A 19,002-nucleotide genomic window follows, 5' to 3' on the forward strand; every position below is an offset into this window, starting at 1 on the left:
GAATTTGTTACCAATCAAAGATCATACGATATTCCGAGTAACTGCGTTAACGGTAACAATATTCTATTCATAATTAGCATGGTCTGATCACTAGGAATTATCAGTATAGGGTTATGGAGAATGTTGAGTTTTATGATTAAGATCATGAACCGATCAATTCTGGACCGCCAGTGGAAACCTGGAAGCACTAGATGACCGTTTCGTCCTAGTATGGGATCCTCAGCATTGCGCATCCCTGGTCCCACACGCGGGATTCGAAACCGAGACTTTCGGTCTTGCACGCTAACGCCTAAACTTTGGACCACAGAGCTGTCCGGTGCTTCCAGGTTTTCAATGGTGGTTTAACACTGGTCGGTTTACTAGTTCCAGTAAAAAATTACTTTGTCCAAGGGGTAAGTAAAATTAACAGTTTCCGAATAACCTTGTCAGCAGTATTTTTTGAAACTATTCATGCAATCAATTTTTATTTACCAAGTCTAAGTTCTTCAATTGAATTTTATTGTTTCAATATTCAGATGACGCGGATGGATTTGAAGTTATCAGTCTGCCAATTTTAGGCAAACATAATACTTTTATATTTACAAGATTCACTTTCATTGACTATTATCTGACCCTTAAATTTTGTTCTTCCTTACCCCTTGATTAGTACGTTAACCTCATTTGTTATTTATTGTCGAATCCATTTTTGTGATACAATCCATTCTATCCTTCTATAGACATACATTTTCCATATAACTATATATACGAATGTACAGCTTAAGTAAATGATTTCGTCGAAAAGAAAATTTTCTTCGCTGAATTCTTCTTTTTCTTATTCAGTCATAATTAATGAGCATAAGTGGAAGTTCACCTATTATGATCTCTTAGAAGCGACTGAAAAGTTATATTGGTTTAGGAAAAATAATATTGATAACCAACTGTTTATTTCTAATTGAATCATAAAGTCATTCCGTATTTTCAAAACTTTCAGACCATTATGATATTTACTTCAGTTCTTTGAATTTAAATTATGATTAACTCCCCTAGTGAAAGTTATTTCTGTGGGTTTTTCCTCCACGTTTGTTAAATCAAAGATGACAGTATACATCTTTTCACGTTTAGAACTAAAACTTTGACAATAAGTTATTATCATTGTGATTAAGAGCTGTATCTTATGAAGAAATGACAAATTATTTGTGATGGCTTATTCTATTTCATTGTGATTATTGACCCAAATTGCCTTGATTGGTTTAACATTTCCGTATAACTATTCATGCATATTCAAATAAAGCCTGATGACGATCTAATTGAAAACAATTGTTCGCTTATATGTGTTATTCCAAATGACAAATTGCAAGAACTCACTATTCAAAGATGAATAAATTGAAACAATGTAGATAGCATAAGTACTCTAGCTTTTTTATGGATTTTTGAACCAATATTTTATAAAAGTAGTTTAATAAATTAAAATGATCATTATGTTATCAACATTTCTTTTATGTTATCAGGTATTCGATGTGAACGTTGTGCGGAGAATTTTTATGGTGATCCAGTGAAAGGTATTCCATGTAAGCCATGTGACTGTTCAAATAATGTGGATCCAAGAGAATTTGGAAATTGTGATGGGTAAGTTGTATGTGTTGCATGACGTATATTGGTAGTTAGTTAAAGCTTAATATGGATAAATCATGTGTTTAAATTTTTTTAAAACTACACTATCTGTAACTAAGATATGAAGACTGAACAACCAACAGTAGAGTAGCAAAATGAAGGACTTGTCCTGTATTACTATATTGCTGCAAAACATGTTGTTCTGAGGTTACAAACATAAATATTAGTGAAACATGACAGACATCATATTATCGATTGATTTTCAAATTATTATACTGACGATGTTATGCAATTTTTGTTTACTTAAGTATACGAGTAATGTGCTGTGAATGTTAAACTAAAAACTACTCTTAATTGCTGAAGTATACTCAGTTAGGAAATGAAGCAATGAGTAACCAGAAGGAATTTCTGTCATCTATCCATAAAGTCATTAATTCTTAAATTGCGTCATATTGAAGCGTATTAGGTTTTTAGGTATCTCCAAACTGGTTGATGCATGTTATATTGTTTAAATGGTGCATATACATTCATTTTGCGATGTTTCTAAACTGTTAAATTGTACACTAATCTATGTTATTAACTTCAAATCACCCATTCACTTTGTATGTCGGAAAAGTCTCTTTCTTTATATTAATTCACCACACTTTATTGTTCAGAATAATATTCAGCGACTAAATCCCATTTCTTTGTATTGACAACTACCATAACTAGGCAATCAATGATACTTAGGAAGCTCTTGAAAAGTGGTTTATTTCAGTATAGAAATAATCGTAAGTACATATCTACGGCCCAATCACGGATTAAAACTGAAAGGTTTAGGTCTAGTAGTGAATGCTTAACCTTCAAACAATGAGTTAATATTCAATGGTTCATAATTCAAACTTCTCGAACATTGATGATGATAATCTGGCTATACTCCACCAAGTCATAATGGCGCGATTTTAATTTATGGAAGACTTTTGAACAAATCTTAAGTGACTTTGAGAAATATTAATTAGTCAGAATAAAGTTAGTATAGGATAAAAATACATTCAGCAAAACCAAAGAACTAAAGTGGATACACTTCTTTTACGTGGTTCAAAAATTTATCAAGGTTGGAAAGAGGTTCAGAGGTTCTAAAACCATAATGCATACGGTAGAAGAACTCATCCATATGGCTACATAATAGTCGGACTCTGGGACCATGATAAGATCTCAGAAACTCTTTCAGCCTCGATCGCCATAGCTTAGATATTGCTTGTGTGCACTTCGGTTGCCGGGTCCGCAAAATACCGCTTGTGGACAACGATATGATGCACATAATCAAGTCTATGTAGGAATCTGTAGTACCCGGCTGCAGCAAGTGTTACTGGTGCATAGAAAGACGGTATCATCACTGTAGTCTGCATAAGTCATGTGATTACCACAATTACAAATAAAGAAACTTCTTAGTAGTCCCATTTATTTTAGTCGCTCAATTATCTCGTTTTCTCTACAATTCGCCTGTGAACCGATCGTATGTGAGCATCAGGTACTGAAATTTGCACCGTGACCTTGAAATCCCTCAAACGCTTCTGATTGGCTCGTTCATAAATTATAGTCTGGCCTTTAACTTGAGAGTGAAGTAAAAAGAATTAAGTTTCATTTAGTCTGTTATCTATTAAAATGCCTCGTATTGTCTCATAGTGTATACAAGTATCAAGTGTTTATGTGAACTTTTGAGTAAAGAATATTTTTTCCATTTAGTAAATTTCTTTTACTAAATTAATAAATATTATCTATTGCAGAAAAACTGGTGAATGTTTAAAATGTTTATTTGGTACAAGTGGGAAACATTGTGAACAATGTTTACCAGGTTATCGTCGTAATTTAAAACCAATTAATATAAGTGATTTAAGTGATTTAATTCCAGCACGCGGTTGTAGTCCATGTGAATGTAATCCAATTGGAACATTAGCTAATTATGGATCACAAGGAATTGGTGTTTGTAATCCAGAAACTGGTCAATGTCCATGTAAACCAGGTGTTGGTGGAGTGAATTGTGATAAATGTTTTGATGGATTTTATGGTTTTCATACTGGACAGGTAAGTCATTTTGTTTTATTGAAATAAATAGATGATGGTATGCTTTTATTATTATTATTATTATTATCATTACTATTATTATTGATGCTATTATCATTATTATTTAGCTTTATCTTTATGTCATAACTAATAAGAAATTACTTGACAGACTACCTTACTAAATGACAACGGTTGAAAATCAATAAGCCATTTTGAAGCACTATGTGACTCTTTAGCGGTACCCATCCACTACTTCCCCGATAATCTACTCCATGATCTTTAGAACTCATGAAATTCAACAATCTGTGTAAACCACCTTTACCAATAATAGTAATAATAATCATATGTTCACTGTGAACTTATCTCCACAGGGGATTCGTGGATGTTTTGTAAGAAGCTGTAATCAGTAGACTTCAACTATGTTGAATATAAGGTTCAATAATGACATTATGCGATGATTTTACAATATCACAAACTGATTGAACATAGACATGTACGCTATTGAATGATGGTTTATTGGTCTTCACAAACTCCCTACAGTAATGATAAAATAAAATACTAATGAAGTCAAAAATTAATTCATCTTCTTCAAATTTACTACCTCTGATAAATTTGAATAAAACACAAATAAGAAATTTGACAGACTGAAATGAATTCACATTCTATTATAAAACTTTCATTAATCATAAACAATCTAAATTTACCAAGACTAATCTGGAAGTTTTATATCACTTAAAACACCCATCAATTTTAACTAGTACATTTAGTATCTATTGTGGACCGCGGGGTAACTACTCTAATTACTACCGACTGACGAACTTCAGATATCCCAGTACGACCCCAAAACTGTTCCTCAATCTCCAATATATCAGAAAACGAACCGTAGATGAAAATTGTTTATGGGGTCAGGAGAAGAATAAGAATAGGATTCGGAATGATACTTTACAGACAAATGCATATTTATACAGTTTTTAAGCCTGAACCTCTATGTAATGATCTATTCAAAACCAGAATTTCATATATTTTACTGGTCTTTAATTGTTTTTAAATGCATATACGAATGTTATTTCTTTACTTACACCTGTTTCCCCCTCGTGGAGGAGCACAGGCCGCCTACCAGCATTATCCAACTAACTATGTCCTGGACAATCCATTCCAGCTGTTTCTAATTATTATCCACCCTTTTGATGTCTGCTCACAATTCCAAACCCAGTTTGTTCTTTCGCCATTTTTGTATATCTACATAATATGATTTTAATTCGTTCAGTATTTCAATATGTTTATATTTGTATCTCATTGGTTCTTAAAATTTTCCTAAGGGATGTCAACCATGTGACTGTAATTCGGTGGGTGCAGTCCAAGAATCCTGTGATGATCGAACCGGTCAATGTGAATGTCGTCCAAATGTTATCGGACGTCAATGTGATCAATGTCGACCTGCATATTTTAATATGACTACTTCAGTAGGTTGTCAATCATGTAATTGTCATATTTATGGTGCTGAAATTAGTCAATGTGATAAAAATGGTCAATGCATTTGTAAACCTTTTGCTGTTGGAGTGAACTGTGAACAATGCCAAGTGAGATTTATTTGATGAACTATTTTAGATTAACTTTAATTTTGTGTACACCTTTATGGAATTGGATGATTTGTTATTTAATTAGATTTAAAGATGATTTTGACTTGCTTGAAGTTTGATAGCGAATATCAACCTTTGTAATGGATTGATCATTGAATAGTGATGAATGTTATGTTTGTTCAACTAACTTAACACCGCATACACTAAGTTGAGATATCAAGCTAAGTAGTAAGCTCAGTGGCAATGTTTCGTACTGTTAAACTAGGTGACATGGATTTAGATCTCATTTCTTAAACCTCAAGTATCTCCAATAAAAAGTGTCAACTTAGTACGTATAAATGCGTACTAATTGCTTATTGCGATCAGTTAGGATACGAAAATCACGGTTTGTAGATTAGGCAATGTTTCCCTATTTGACTTAGATGGTTTAATTTACAGACATGTCGTTCTTTGGCTGAACAACATTGTCATCTTTTTCAAACAGGAGTTTCATGATTATTATCCAATAGGAGCTTATTCGTCGGTTCTGATGGGTATTCGTGTACTTAACCTTCATAACAGATTAAATAAACACCTTGAGAAATAATTATGAAACGCACAATTCCATTTGAATCAAACTCTGTTAATGTTGTACATCAGGACAGTAAGATGTACGTAATTAAATAATTCATTTCAGGTATTTCAACATTCCCTAAATTTACCAATTTAGATACATATCTTCGTCATTGTTTAGTATACCTTTTTAAATCTGTCCAATTGTAGTTATCTTGCTATATCTTACAGTTTTATTACTTAATAGCAGTAATTAAAGATCCATTCATAGTGTAAACTCTTAGTCAGAAACAGTTTGTGACATTTCTAATATTGTTTTTTCATAACATCAACCTCAGAATCCCTACCTCAACAGTTTTTTTAGTGTTTTCTTACTTCCAAAACTATAAGACGCGTTTATGCTACTTAAATTCTTTCATTTTCACAGGAAAATCATTATAATTTACAAGCCGGTTGTTTACCATGTCCAGCTTGTTATAATTTAGTTCAAGCTAGAGTTGCAAAATTATGGGGAATGTTAGAGTCAGTATTTGGACCAATTAAACAAGGACCATCAACAACATCATTAATAACAAGAGAATCAACTGAAACATTTGATGACAAAGAATTATTTGAAGAAATCAAAAGATTAAATGATACAATTGTAAAATTATATCAAGACATTTTAGGTTATGAAGGTATGATAAACAATTTAGTTTTAAAATTGTAGAAAATTACATGTTCATTATATATTGATGTTAATTTAATCTTTCCCTTTTCAAGAATACTACAGTCTATCTCAAACCCAATTAATCGATCTTTAGAATATATTATTTGATGTAGACGGTCTTTAGAAGTTGCAATAAGTCTTATAATAAGTTCATTAAATGGTTTATATATCATTATTTTTCATTGATTTATATATATACTACTATTTTACAGTTAATTGAGTAAATTATCTTACTTCCATTTCATTGAAATATTCTCAACACAATTACACAATGGCCAAGATCATGAGTCAGTTGAAGCTAGACCACCATGGAAAACCTGGAAGCACTGGACGGCCGTTTCGTTCTATTGTGGGACTCCTCAGCACTGCGCATCCACGACCTCGCCCCCTTTCGAGACTCAAACATAGGACCTACTGGTTTCGCGCGCGGGTACTTTACCACTAGACCATTGAGCCGGCATCCGACGGTGTTAATGTCTAAATTTAACTAATCCAGGAAATTGAGCGACACATCCACTACTGTCTTCAGTGAGTTACTATCTCACAACTGACCTGGTTGAACTCCACTGGTCACTACTTCTCACTAGAACTCCAGGATATACCTCGTGAAGCTAGTCACTAGTGGGCATATGTTGATTAATATCAGATGGGTTTTGTGGATATTATAGTAATTTCAATCTCGCAAGGAGCGAGGTCGTGGATGCGCACTGTTGAGGTGTCCCACAATAGAACGAAACGGCCGTCCAGTGCTTCCAGGTTTTCCATGGTGGTCTAGCTTCAACTGACTCATGATCTTAACCATTGAAATTACTATAATGTCTACAAAACCCATCTGATAACAATTACACAATCTCAACAATTTGAATTTTATTTCACATTACATGTAACTAATCCCGAGGTCAAGGCTAAGTTACTTATTAGAACCGGTAAACCTATTGATGAAGCTGTATAATCCTTTAGAATCAGTTGATCTGGTATGAGTCTGATGGATCCTGGGTTCGAATCTCGCGAGATGGGGTCTTGGATGCGCACTGCTGAGGAGTCCCACAATAGGATGAAATGGCCGTCCAGTGATCTAGCTTCAAGTGACTCATGATCTCAACCATTAAAAATTGTCTTATAATGGTTGAGTATCAGAATATAACCATAAAATTATCACGCTTAACATCATATAATGTTCTTAGCTAGACCAGCAGTGAAAACCGATAACCATTGGACATCTGTTTCGTTTTAGTATGAGATCTCTTAGTAGTCAGCAACCACAACCTAAACGACAAACGAACAAACCCAGTACATTGAGTCTCACGTGTGAGCGCTTAAACTCTAGACTAGTGAGTTGGAATCCATTAGTGCATATGTTTAAATTTGACAAGTCACGGTATTAAGGAACAGTTTACCACTAACTGCGGTATATAACTGTCTCACACTCAACATAATTGAATTGGCAGGTCACGGCGTTTTACCAGGATGATCGATTAAAGCTGACATATAAATTTACAAACTTAGTTGATAAAATACATTTTTACCAGATATACAGACAAGTTACTAAATTAAACATAAGATAATTCGATATAACGATACTCATACATGGACTATGATTACAAATACTTCAGTAAATACAGTTATATAAAAAAACTATTTCCATTTCATTTGAATAGATAATATTAACTCAACTTCAAAAGAATAACCTGACAATTACCAGCAATTTATATCGAAAAAAGAAAACCAATTTCACTTGTAAGAATCCACATAAATTCACAAAATTGGGTTCAGTCACTGGTGAGGACATGATTGTACAATGCTAGGAGGTTTCTGTTTGAACGAAACAAATGTCTAGTAATTCCTTATTTCCATTGGTTGCCTAACCAACGTCTGCTTATGATGTAAAAATATAAATCCAAAAATCTCTACGATACTCTATAATTCTTATCACTTGAAGAATAAGTGAACAAATGTTCCTTTCTAGTCACTAAATTGATAGATCCCTACTAATAGTACTAGATTATATGAAGATTACATAACGAATCAAATGAAATTAAATAGCATAGATCATTGTATTTTAATTTGAAAACTGAGCTTTCGCGTGTGAGACCAAAGGTCCTGGGTTCAAGTCACGGGTGTGTGATCGTGGATATACACTGCTGAAGATTCCCATACTAGGACCACATGACCGTCTAGTGCTTCAGGTTTTCAATCGTTGTCTAGCTTACATTGAATCGTGAATTCAGCTGTTAAAAATACTACAATCTTCACAAATCCCCTTACTGATAAAAAATATATTTCTTTGAGACTCCAGATAATTCATGTCGATGCATGATATCTAAACATAAATCCCTTCTAATTTTATTTAATTTAGACAAATTTTCACATTACTATTCGTTTGATAAATGAATAATATTAGCTTTATTTGAATAACTCAATACAAGCATATGCTCATAAATTACTTATTCATATGAAGTAAAGTTTCACTTGATTATTCAAAGTTTCTACAATTAAATGGTAGAACAAGCTTCTGTAGATAACATAACATATTTTTTTCATTTCAGACACCAGCTGTGAACAATCGACTTAATTTTTTATTTGGGTTCTTCTTGGTCAATTGATATTTAACGAATTCCTTTAAACCAGACAAACATTAAATCGTCAGTAATGGTTTGAATTCTACCTCTGTTGATATTTAGCACTGAATTTCGATCAATCTTTATTGATATAAAAGTCATGTGTGTCTAACAAATTAGTGGTTACATGAATTCATTAGCTCATCGGATAATGAATCTGGTTTGAATCCCAGTTTAAGAATTAACACTGAGATTTAGGTAGATCCATTTGATCAGTCTTAAATATGATGAAACTCATATTCTGGATTCCACTTATAGATATGATCCATCAATTCCAAAGAAATTTACACCTACTGAAATACAGGAAAAAATTCGGCATCTATGATATCGCCCTCCCCCCTATTTTTCCTCAGGTGACTAATATATTAGCTTAGTTTAATTGTTAACTACATCAAACCCTTATAATAAAGACGTTAGTATTGAAAACAGTTCTTTAACAAACTAATTATTGAATTGAGACAAGAATATTTCTATGATATTTTGTGGCTACTTATAAGTAGCCTAACAGCAAATAGTGAAAAGTGCAAGGTCTACATTTTATTTAATACTGCACACAAGTATGGTCCTACAGGACATTTGTGTAAAATCTAGTGCATGACAGAATGACAAGATGATGGACAATAGGTCATGTCCAAAAAAAAACACATTTCAAAAACTAGTAAATGAATATTGTTGTTTACAAAAATTAGCATTAGACAGATGTATCACATTGATAAGCATGTATGCAAATACAGGCTCACATACCCATAAATATGCATACTTATTTAAACAAGACTAAAATAATCATATATATATACTAGTTGTTGTCTTTTTATTCATTATACTGTTTTTCGTATCTATATATTTGGCAGCCAGAATAAATCGCTTATTCATCAAGTCTAGTGTGAATATCTTCTTTTCTTGTTATTATGTATTTGTTTCCTTTTTTTGTATTGAAACAAAATGTCAGTGAAAAAAACAGAGATGAATTAAGTCTAAAATCTTGGTTTATAAGTTACGTAGAGATAAAGGAATTGATTAACCATGATATATTGACATGGTGTAAAGTAGTAGTAGTAGTACTACTACTACTAATAATAATAATAATAATAACATATTAACCTTTAAGTGATTTATGAATACATCACGTCTTAAATGATTTACATACAATTAGATTAACTGTCAGATTTGTATAGATTGAACTGAACTGTCTTTAATAATAATCATTCAGTAACTGTATGGACATGCTTTAACTAAATGATCCAATTAAGTATCTGTAATCCTTTACAAGATGTGAATACATGTCATACATGATTGGAAAAGTCATTCTTAATTATTATCCGCATTCCTATTCATTAAGTTATTACCCGCTATATCAGATGAAGAAAGCTTATTAGCACAGTAACTCTGTTTTTGATAGAGTTTTGTTATCTGAGCTGGATGGTTTGATCATGGAGCTTTCATTGTTCTTCTGAACGACAACATCAGCACAAACTTGAGGTCGAAGCTCCGTGATCAAACCATCCAGCCCAGAGAACAAAACTCTATCAAAATCATCCACCTGAGCTATAAATCTTTACTACGGTAACTCTGTTTTTGACATTTCGATACCCATTGAAAACGTCTAATTGAAAAGTTTGGCACAATTTCCGATCTGTCAGGGATTTTGATTGAAGTCGGCCTACTGAAGTCCTCTTTTTATTTTCTATCTTTCAAGCTTTTACTATTAACAAAAATTTACATAAGGGAATAAGAATACAGTAATAATTTTGACTAACAATCAAATAACTTTAATCTGTAACAAATTGATGATCAAGTTGAATTTGGTTAATACTAAAAACCAAACGAATAAGACTACTTGTGGTGTGTGCTATTGATGTCGAAAGATATAATTAGTATGTATCATTCCTGGTAGCCAAAGGTTGCGAAGATCGAAGAAAAGAGAACAAGAACAAAGAATGATTGCTATGGAAACAAAAGGACAATAAAGGCTGAGACGATTGATAGACATTTTGCAAATGAAGTATTTACTGTATGGTACTCAGATTTTCTGTAATTTTATATTCAAAAATAGGATTGGTTGTCCCTACCTGCGTTCTCCTCCACTACACTACTAGTACGTTTTTTTATATACTTGAGCGATATCTTTGAAAGTAATTTCCAATACAAACTGATATTGTAATGAACAAGAACACCAATGGGGACAGCCGAATATATTTGAATAGAAAATTACAGAATGTCTTAGTAAAATCTGTGGAACATAGAATAAATACTTCATTTGCAAAATGTCACTCAATCGTTTCAGACTTGATCGCCCCCTTATTTCCATACTAATCACTTTCTGTTCATGTTTGGCGGCCTGCTTCTATATCTGGGCTACCTGTTCCTGTCATCTAGATATTTCAACAAGTTATCTGTTTTTCATTTTGTTTTAACACATCATTATGCTTGTTAATCGTATAACCTATTCAAGAGCGTTTATGAAACTTTTATGACCTTTCGCTGTTATAACTTACAAAAACGTACAATCTGAGACATCGTGGTGGCTGACAATATGCATTGAAACGAATCAACATTATTCAGATGTTGATTCCTTAACTGCTGCTTATCTAACTGGCGATCACTCAATATCTATCGTCAGGATCAATCAAGCATTAGGAAAAAAAACTTGTGTCGAGAATTCTATATATAATATTGAATAAAGCCATTAATAATAATAATAATAATAATAATAATAATAATAATAATGAGTATTCATAAAATATAAAATAACCACGTTCTCATTCTACACGTCAGTGTCCCTATAAATACCTCGTTACGATTATCGCCAAAAGTTGGATATTTAAATATCATCTAAGAAATAACATCATACGAAATAGTAAATTGTTTTTTTCTTCAAATAACTACCAACATGAATGGTACTTGTGTATGATTGATTGTTTCATCATTCTTTTTTCCCATAGTTCTCAGTTTATTCCTAATTTTAGTACAAGCTAAACATTAGCACTTACATATATGCACAAAAATGTAAATATTCACAAGTTATTATTTAAAATAAAAATGAAATCATTCATTCTCTATTTAACTAACAAATATATATATATAATTGAAGCTAGAGCATCATGGAAAACTTAGAAGCACTAGACAGCCGTTTTGTCCTAGGATGATACTTTCAGCAGTATGTATATACGATCCCGTCTCGCGAAATTCGAACCCAGGACCTATCGATCTCGTGGGCAAACGCTTAACCTCTAGACCACTGGACCGATATCCAACGACGTTAACTACACTAGGACAAGACAGTTGTCCAGTGCTTCAAGGTTTTCCATGGTGATCTAACTTTAATTTACTCAAGAATTCAACTATATATATTTGTTTACTACAAAGCTTAACCCTAATATTGAATTAACATCTAGGCTTTTATTTCATTCAGTTCAATAATAACTCAACATTTAACAAACAGCATATTATCAGACGGGGTTTTGTAGAGATTTTAAAAATTTCACTAATTGAAATCATGAGTCAATTGAAGCTAGACCACCATGGAAAACCTGGAAGCACTGGACGGTCGTTTCTCCCTAGTCTGAGACTCCTAAGCAATGCGCATCCACGATCCCGCCCCCCTTGGAGAGATTCGAACCCAGGATCTATCAGTCTTGCGCCAGGCGCCTGACCAACTATTAAATTATTTCATATAATAATTGTTTCTATTTATTTACCTTTCTGGCTTTTTTTCATTTCTAGTTTGTTTTTTTTATTATTATTTTCGATAGAAATCCGTTAACTTTTAGAAAAACTAATTTGTTTATAAAATAAGCATCACTTTTGTTTTTTTGCTTTTCTAAATTTGGCATAAGTTTGTTTCATTGCATAGTGACAGAAAAAACAGCAACAACTTGAAATTTTAAAAAAAAATGGACCATAAATAACAGAAACAAAACAAAAGAAAGAATTTCAATTCTATTTTTCGCGCTTAATAATTGTTGATTGAATTTAAACTTCCCTCTTAATTTTTTTAAAAAAAAAACAATCTACTTTTTCTCCCCTTCACCCTCTCTCTCTCTCTCGTTCTCTTGAATTATTTACTTTCAATGTTATTGATTTATTTATTTGTTAAACAGCTGATAATTCAATAATTGATCAAAAACAATTTAAAAACACATTAGACAATATTGCCAATCAGATTGATATGATTGATAATGAATTAAAACAATTGGCCAATAAACCAGTAAGTGTTTTATTTATTTATTTATTTATTTCTAATAAATAAATAATTGAATTATTGTTTCTCCTTTATTTTAGTTTTATTCTTTAGGTTGGTTTCATAGTGAATATGATTGTTGATGAATAAAATAAACTTGATAATTTTTCAGTATTTTTTAAAATTTTTATTCGGTTTTCATGATCTGGATTTCTTTCACTTGTAGTGTTCTCATTTTCATGCTAATACTCGCTCTGATTGAAATGCTGAATACTTACTTACGCCTGTTAATTCTCGTGGAGAAGCATAGGCCTCTCACCAGCATTCTTCATCCAACCCTGTCCTGAACTATCCTTTCCAGCTCTATCCAGTTGTTATTCATCCTGCTTCTATTTTCTGACGTAATATATTATTTGTCCTTCCTCTTTTCCATTTTCCTTCAGGCTTACAAGTTAGCGCTTGGCCTGTGATGCAGTTTGGTGATTTGCGTGATGTATATCCTATCCACTTCTAACGTCTTTTCTTAATTTTCTCTTCAGCTGGATGTTGGTTTGTCCTATGCCATAGAAGTCTGTTGCTGATAATATCAGGCCAATGGGTTTTGAGTATCTTGCGTAGACAACTCTTTATAAATACTTGCACCTTCTTCATGATGGTTGTAGTAGTTCTCCACATTTCAGCTCCGTAAAGTAGGACTGCCTTGACGTTCGCCTGTAGCTGTTCTTGAGTTACTAATGGTCCCAAGCCCGGGTAAAGGAGGAGGGTTGGGCATGTGGTTGACAATCCCATCCCCTAGAAAACAAAATCTTGCTAAAAATACTCTTACCAGATTAAACCCTAAATACTAACAATGAGAATATAGTAATGTTTCTATGGCCATTGATAAGTTAGTGACTTACTTGACTCAGCTCAGGTGATCACTTGTTGGTCATTTTAAGTGGAGGATATGTAGTTCGAGTCCAACTATGGACATTGACACTGTGATGCAAGTATATCCAGCCAAAAATTTCTAAATGAATCTCGTGGATTCAAACGCTAGCCAAATATAAAATATCCATACCTTAGCGCTATATCAAAGCACTTATCTCACGATCAAAAATATGACAACAGAGACTGATTATTTGCAGTCCTGGATATCAACAATAGGAAATTAAAAACCCTTCCTAAAATAAATTTATGACTAAAAACAGATAAGATGATTTATTTTGTTTGGTTGGTTTCGATGAACTCGGTATTGTGATAGCTAATATTTGATGATAAACAGTTGAAAAAAATACAAGACTTACGAAAACAATACAAATAACAGATTAATAATGATTTCTAGAACGAGAGTTAGATCAATTTCGATTTTCTTATTTGTTCTTCTCAATTACCACAAGGCAAAACAGAACTTACCAGAGTAACGAAATTCCTAATACACATGTAGTGGCTGGCCACATGTCGAGTTTACATGGGTTATTCTAGTTTCTGGACAGACCAATCCATTTATTCTTCTTGAACCATATTTTGACCTTGTTAATTATTTGCTTCACTTCGATTTGGTTTGGCTGAAAATAGTGGGTAAAGTTTAGCTAAAGTCAGTCGGCTCACATGCATTTTCCACCGCACGTCATTTCGCTTCATTTCGTTCATCTGATTGTCTGTACAGGTCAATGAGTGTACGAAATAAATGTATTCAAACATCATTTTCGTATTTGAGTTATTTAATTTAACGCGAACTAAGTCGACAAAAATATACAAGAATTGACAATATGTATATATTGATAGCAGTCACTGAACGATTTAAATGGAGTCAGATATTAACAGTTATTATTGAATGAAACATACTTTCAACTGATCTTGTAAAAATGTACAAGATTAATTATCTTCTACTTGTTTTTCATTCAGATAGTCAGATTCGATGCTTCGGGACTGACTGAACTTGAGATGATCTTAAGGAAATTTATCTACAGTTAGTATTCCATTGTCATGTCTTTCAGATGTGATCACATTCTATCGACCAAACTATTGGTAGATGGTAGAAGTATTGATTAAAATCCTGAATGAAATATTTACATATCATATGTTTTGAATTGAAGTGTTTCGATACTTAACTCAATTATCCCATTACAGATTCATGTACTCAACTTTAAGCTACTTAAATTAGAACAATTTACAGCTCATCAAAGCTGAGTTGGTTTAGTGATGTTCAAATCCTACAACTTTCTGAATAGAAGATGAGTGCTTTAAACATCAATCTACCGCTCGGAATCAACTGATAGGTTTTGTCCATAAATAGAAACAGATCTTTGTTGAATGTTGCACATCAACTAGTTTATTAAGACGTTTTCCGACCGATCGTGGGTTATCTGAATTCGATTAACTGTGTTAAATAATTTGTTTACTTTTATACATCCATTACAATTGATCAAATCGATAGAAAAAATCTGGTATATTTTGGTTAGAGTTAGTCGAAACACTACCCTGATTCTAGTTATTTAAAACCTGTCAGAGACGTATACGTTTAATTTTGAGGAAACTGGTATTTTTCTGAGGGATTGTATCATTGTTCACTCAGTTTCACAGTCTGTAACGTTGCCAGTAAAATTATTCAGGACTGAGATGTATTTACAACTAATTGATCACTGAGCAGTGATAAATATTATGCTTTGCTAATCATTTTACAATGCTGATCAAATTCTATCGACCAAGTTGTAATGTGATCGCTAGTCTAATTAACTTGATATCGCATATACAAACATCTCAACATGATGTACGCGATGTTGAGTTACTTGACCAATAAAATTCGATCACTACCGAATTCATGACATTTGTCACTGCTCAGTAATCAACCAACTGTATATATTAAGCCTATTTATATTCTTCTAATCCCCAGTATGTAAATAAGTTTCAAGTATGGCTAGTTGGGTTATTAAAATCTATCATTAATTTGTATTTCAATAAACTGACTATATTACGCATATTTAAGGATAATTTCGTAAAATAAGATCAACAGTTATTCTAAAGTAAAGATAGATATTGGCTAGCTGTGGAATCCACGACGCAGGTTTCGTTTTATTTGAGACTCTTCAGCTGAATGTACCTGCATCCCAGAGTTGATGTTCACTCTGCGACTCGAACCCAGTATCGTTCGCTTCTAATGCCATTGCGTTATCCACTTAAATACTGAGTCCGCATAGCCATCTTCTTGTAACCACTATTTATCTTTGCTGAAAAGGCCTGTGACTTAAGGCTATATCGAGGCAATCCGCACAGTATGCACATATGCCAACATGGAACTGATCAATTACAGTCCTAAATAACAATGGAAAGATACAAGTAAAACAACATCAAGTGAATTTAAGGTCAACAATTGTTATGTTTCTTTTTTTTCATGAATGTATCATAGTTTGTAAATATCTAAGTAGATCCCTTTATTTTAATTTCATATAGAAAATATTCAGAATATATCTATCATATGAAACTGAGTTTTTAAAAAAAATAAAAATTGGGAACTTCATCGTTATTAGTGAATAGTTACTTGTAATTGCCTCATGTGAATTACTTGTGATATTTTGGTAAATGTTCAGCTGATCTAAGATTATAAACTAATTTAACATTAATCGGAAGTATACGAAATTTACCCGTTTTCTAATAGTAATCAGTTTTTTTTAAGTGTTTTGCTTATCATATACCGTTCTAATAAAGAATTATATGACTTAAGTTATTTAGTTTATTAATGTTACACAAACAACGGAATTTCAAGTTGATGTTTTATCATATTCGTGTGGTCTCAAATACTCTCCGGGCGTTATTTCACTATCCGTATAAATGGTAGTGAAATGAATTCTATGAAATCATCTGTGGATACGATTTTAACGAAATGGTGGAGAAGATTGGTAGCTTGGATCGATGATTTTGATGGAATTTTTCTCTCTGAGCTGGATAGTTTAGTCGTGGAGCTTTCATCGTTCTTCTGAATGACATCATCAGCACAAACTTCAGGTAGAAGTGAAGTGTTCGAATTTCTCTACATGTGGTTTACAGCTTGTCTTGTAGACCACAATGTTGATTGGTTCTTGTTGACCTTAAACCTGTCATTGTTTACTTCTTTGTTGTATCTCTCATTGGGAAAGACTGAATTATCATTCTACGATTCCAAATTCGTACTGAAATCACAACAAGGACTAAACGATCAAATGGGAAACGACGAGTTAACCCCAAAGGCTAATTTCTTAGGATCTCCAGAGTAGTTTTGAAAAAAAAAGCATAAATGTTTCGAATAGATGGATTATGTTTATCAGTGAAATCCAGGATAAGTGTTTCCTCTTATTAGGGACCTGTTAGCTGAACACCATTGCAAAATATTTTCGAATGCGAACCCATCATTCAGTAAGCTATTGATTCCATGTATTCTTTAATCTACCCAAAAGGATTAATGTTAATATTTCGATTATGAAATGCTTCAGTTATCCCAATATTGATATAAGGGATTGAATCCCAACCAGTTTGGGATGATTTCCACAATATATATCCTATCCACCTCTATCGTCTTTCCCTAATTTCCTCTTCAGTTAGCTGCTGGTTTGTTCTCTTCCACAATAGGCTGTTGTTAATGCTATGCGACCAACAACGAATATTGAGTATCTTGAGTAGACAATCGTTTATAAATAAATGAAGATGTATGGTGATGATTGTGGTAGTTCTTCAAGTTCCAGCTCCGTACAGTAGAACTGTCTTGACGTTCGTATTGAAGATTGTGACTTTGATATTGGTTGAGTTGCAGGAATGCTGTCCTTGTTTTGTCAATCCTTACCCTTACGTCTGCATTTGATCTTCCTTGTTCATCAATAATGCAGCTGACCAGATACATGAAAGATTCCTCATCTTCTAGAGTTTTCCCATCAAGTGTGATTGATTTGATGTTCTCCGTGTTGTATTTTAGGGTGTTGCTTTTTCCTTTGTGTATGTTGAGTCCTAATAATGCAGAGGTTGCTGCTACATACATGATATAACATTATAATTTTACTGGTAAATTAAAATTAAATAAGTTCATAGAGCTGATTGTTCGAATCCTACCAGATTTTATTTCAACTTTAATCATCATTACTTTATGTTACTTACCTAAAGCTATAAATCCAAGAATGATATTTACTCTTAACTTTTAAATGTTTTTTATATATTTTATATTATGTGTTATTTGTTTATCATGTTACTCCCAAAGGAGAATAGGTCGCCGACTAGCATTCTCAAACTCACTCTGTCCTACTACTTCCTTTATAGTTCTATCCAATTCTTGTTCATTCTCCTCATGTTTGTTCCCGTTTCTCGGTGTAATATGTTCTTTGGTCTTCCTCTTCTCTTTTGGCTTTGAAGAGTTCAAGTGAGGACTTGCCTTGTGATGCAGTTCACTGCTTTCCTCAATTAGTGTCCTGTCCACTTCCAGTGCTTCTTCCTCCGTTAACTCTCAGGGCAGATTTTAACTGGTTTAAATTATTTTTCCTGGTTAGCGTTTTTTAGCGAGTTAGTTTTCTACGGGATGGGGTCGCTAACACCATGTCGAACCCTCCTCCTTTATCCGGGCATGGGAACGGCAGTAGCCCGAGGGGGCTCCGGGCGGAATTACTCTGAAGAAGTGGCTTACACTGAATCACGAAATGTCAGAAGTACAATTTTCTGCTTATTGAGATATAACAAAAATATGCTGATTATTGACACTCTATCAATCCAGTGCTCAATTTATTTGAAAAT

The 19,002-nt window shown here is 33.0% G+C and overlaps 1 protein-coding gene across 1 annotated transcript in view; it reads left to right on the top strand.

Annotated features, from left to right (window-relative positions):
- The window catches only part of LAMC1_25 (Laminin subunit gamma-1), a 109,460-nt gene that overhangs the window by 36,598 nt on the left and 53,860 nt on the right, over window positions 1–19,002 (top strand). Inside the window, exons 12-16 of the mRNA XM_051212376.1 lie at window positions 1,488–1,605; window positions 3,357–3,654; window positions 4,953–5,213; window positions 6,193–6,442; window positions 13,193–13,299. Of these exons, the coding sequence (XP_051072557.1) occupies window positions 1,488–1,605; window positions 3,357–3,654; window positions 4,953–5,213; window positions 6,193–6,442; window positions 13,193–13,299 (1,034 nt within the window). The remainder of the gene's footprint in view (window positions 1–1,487; window positions 1,606–3,356; window positions 3,655–4,952; window positions 5,214–6,192; window positions 6,443–13,192; window positions 13,300–19,002) is intronic.

The sequence above is a fragment of the Schistosoma haematobium genome, chromosome ZW (assembly GCF_000699445.3).
Source record: "Schistosoma haematobium chromosome ZW, whole genome shotgun sequence".
Taxonomy (NCBI): Eukaryota; Metazoa; Platyhelminthes; class Trematoda; order Strigeidida; family Schistosomatidae; genus Schistosoma; species Schistosoma haematobium.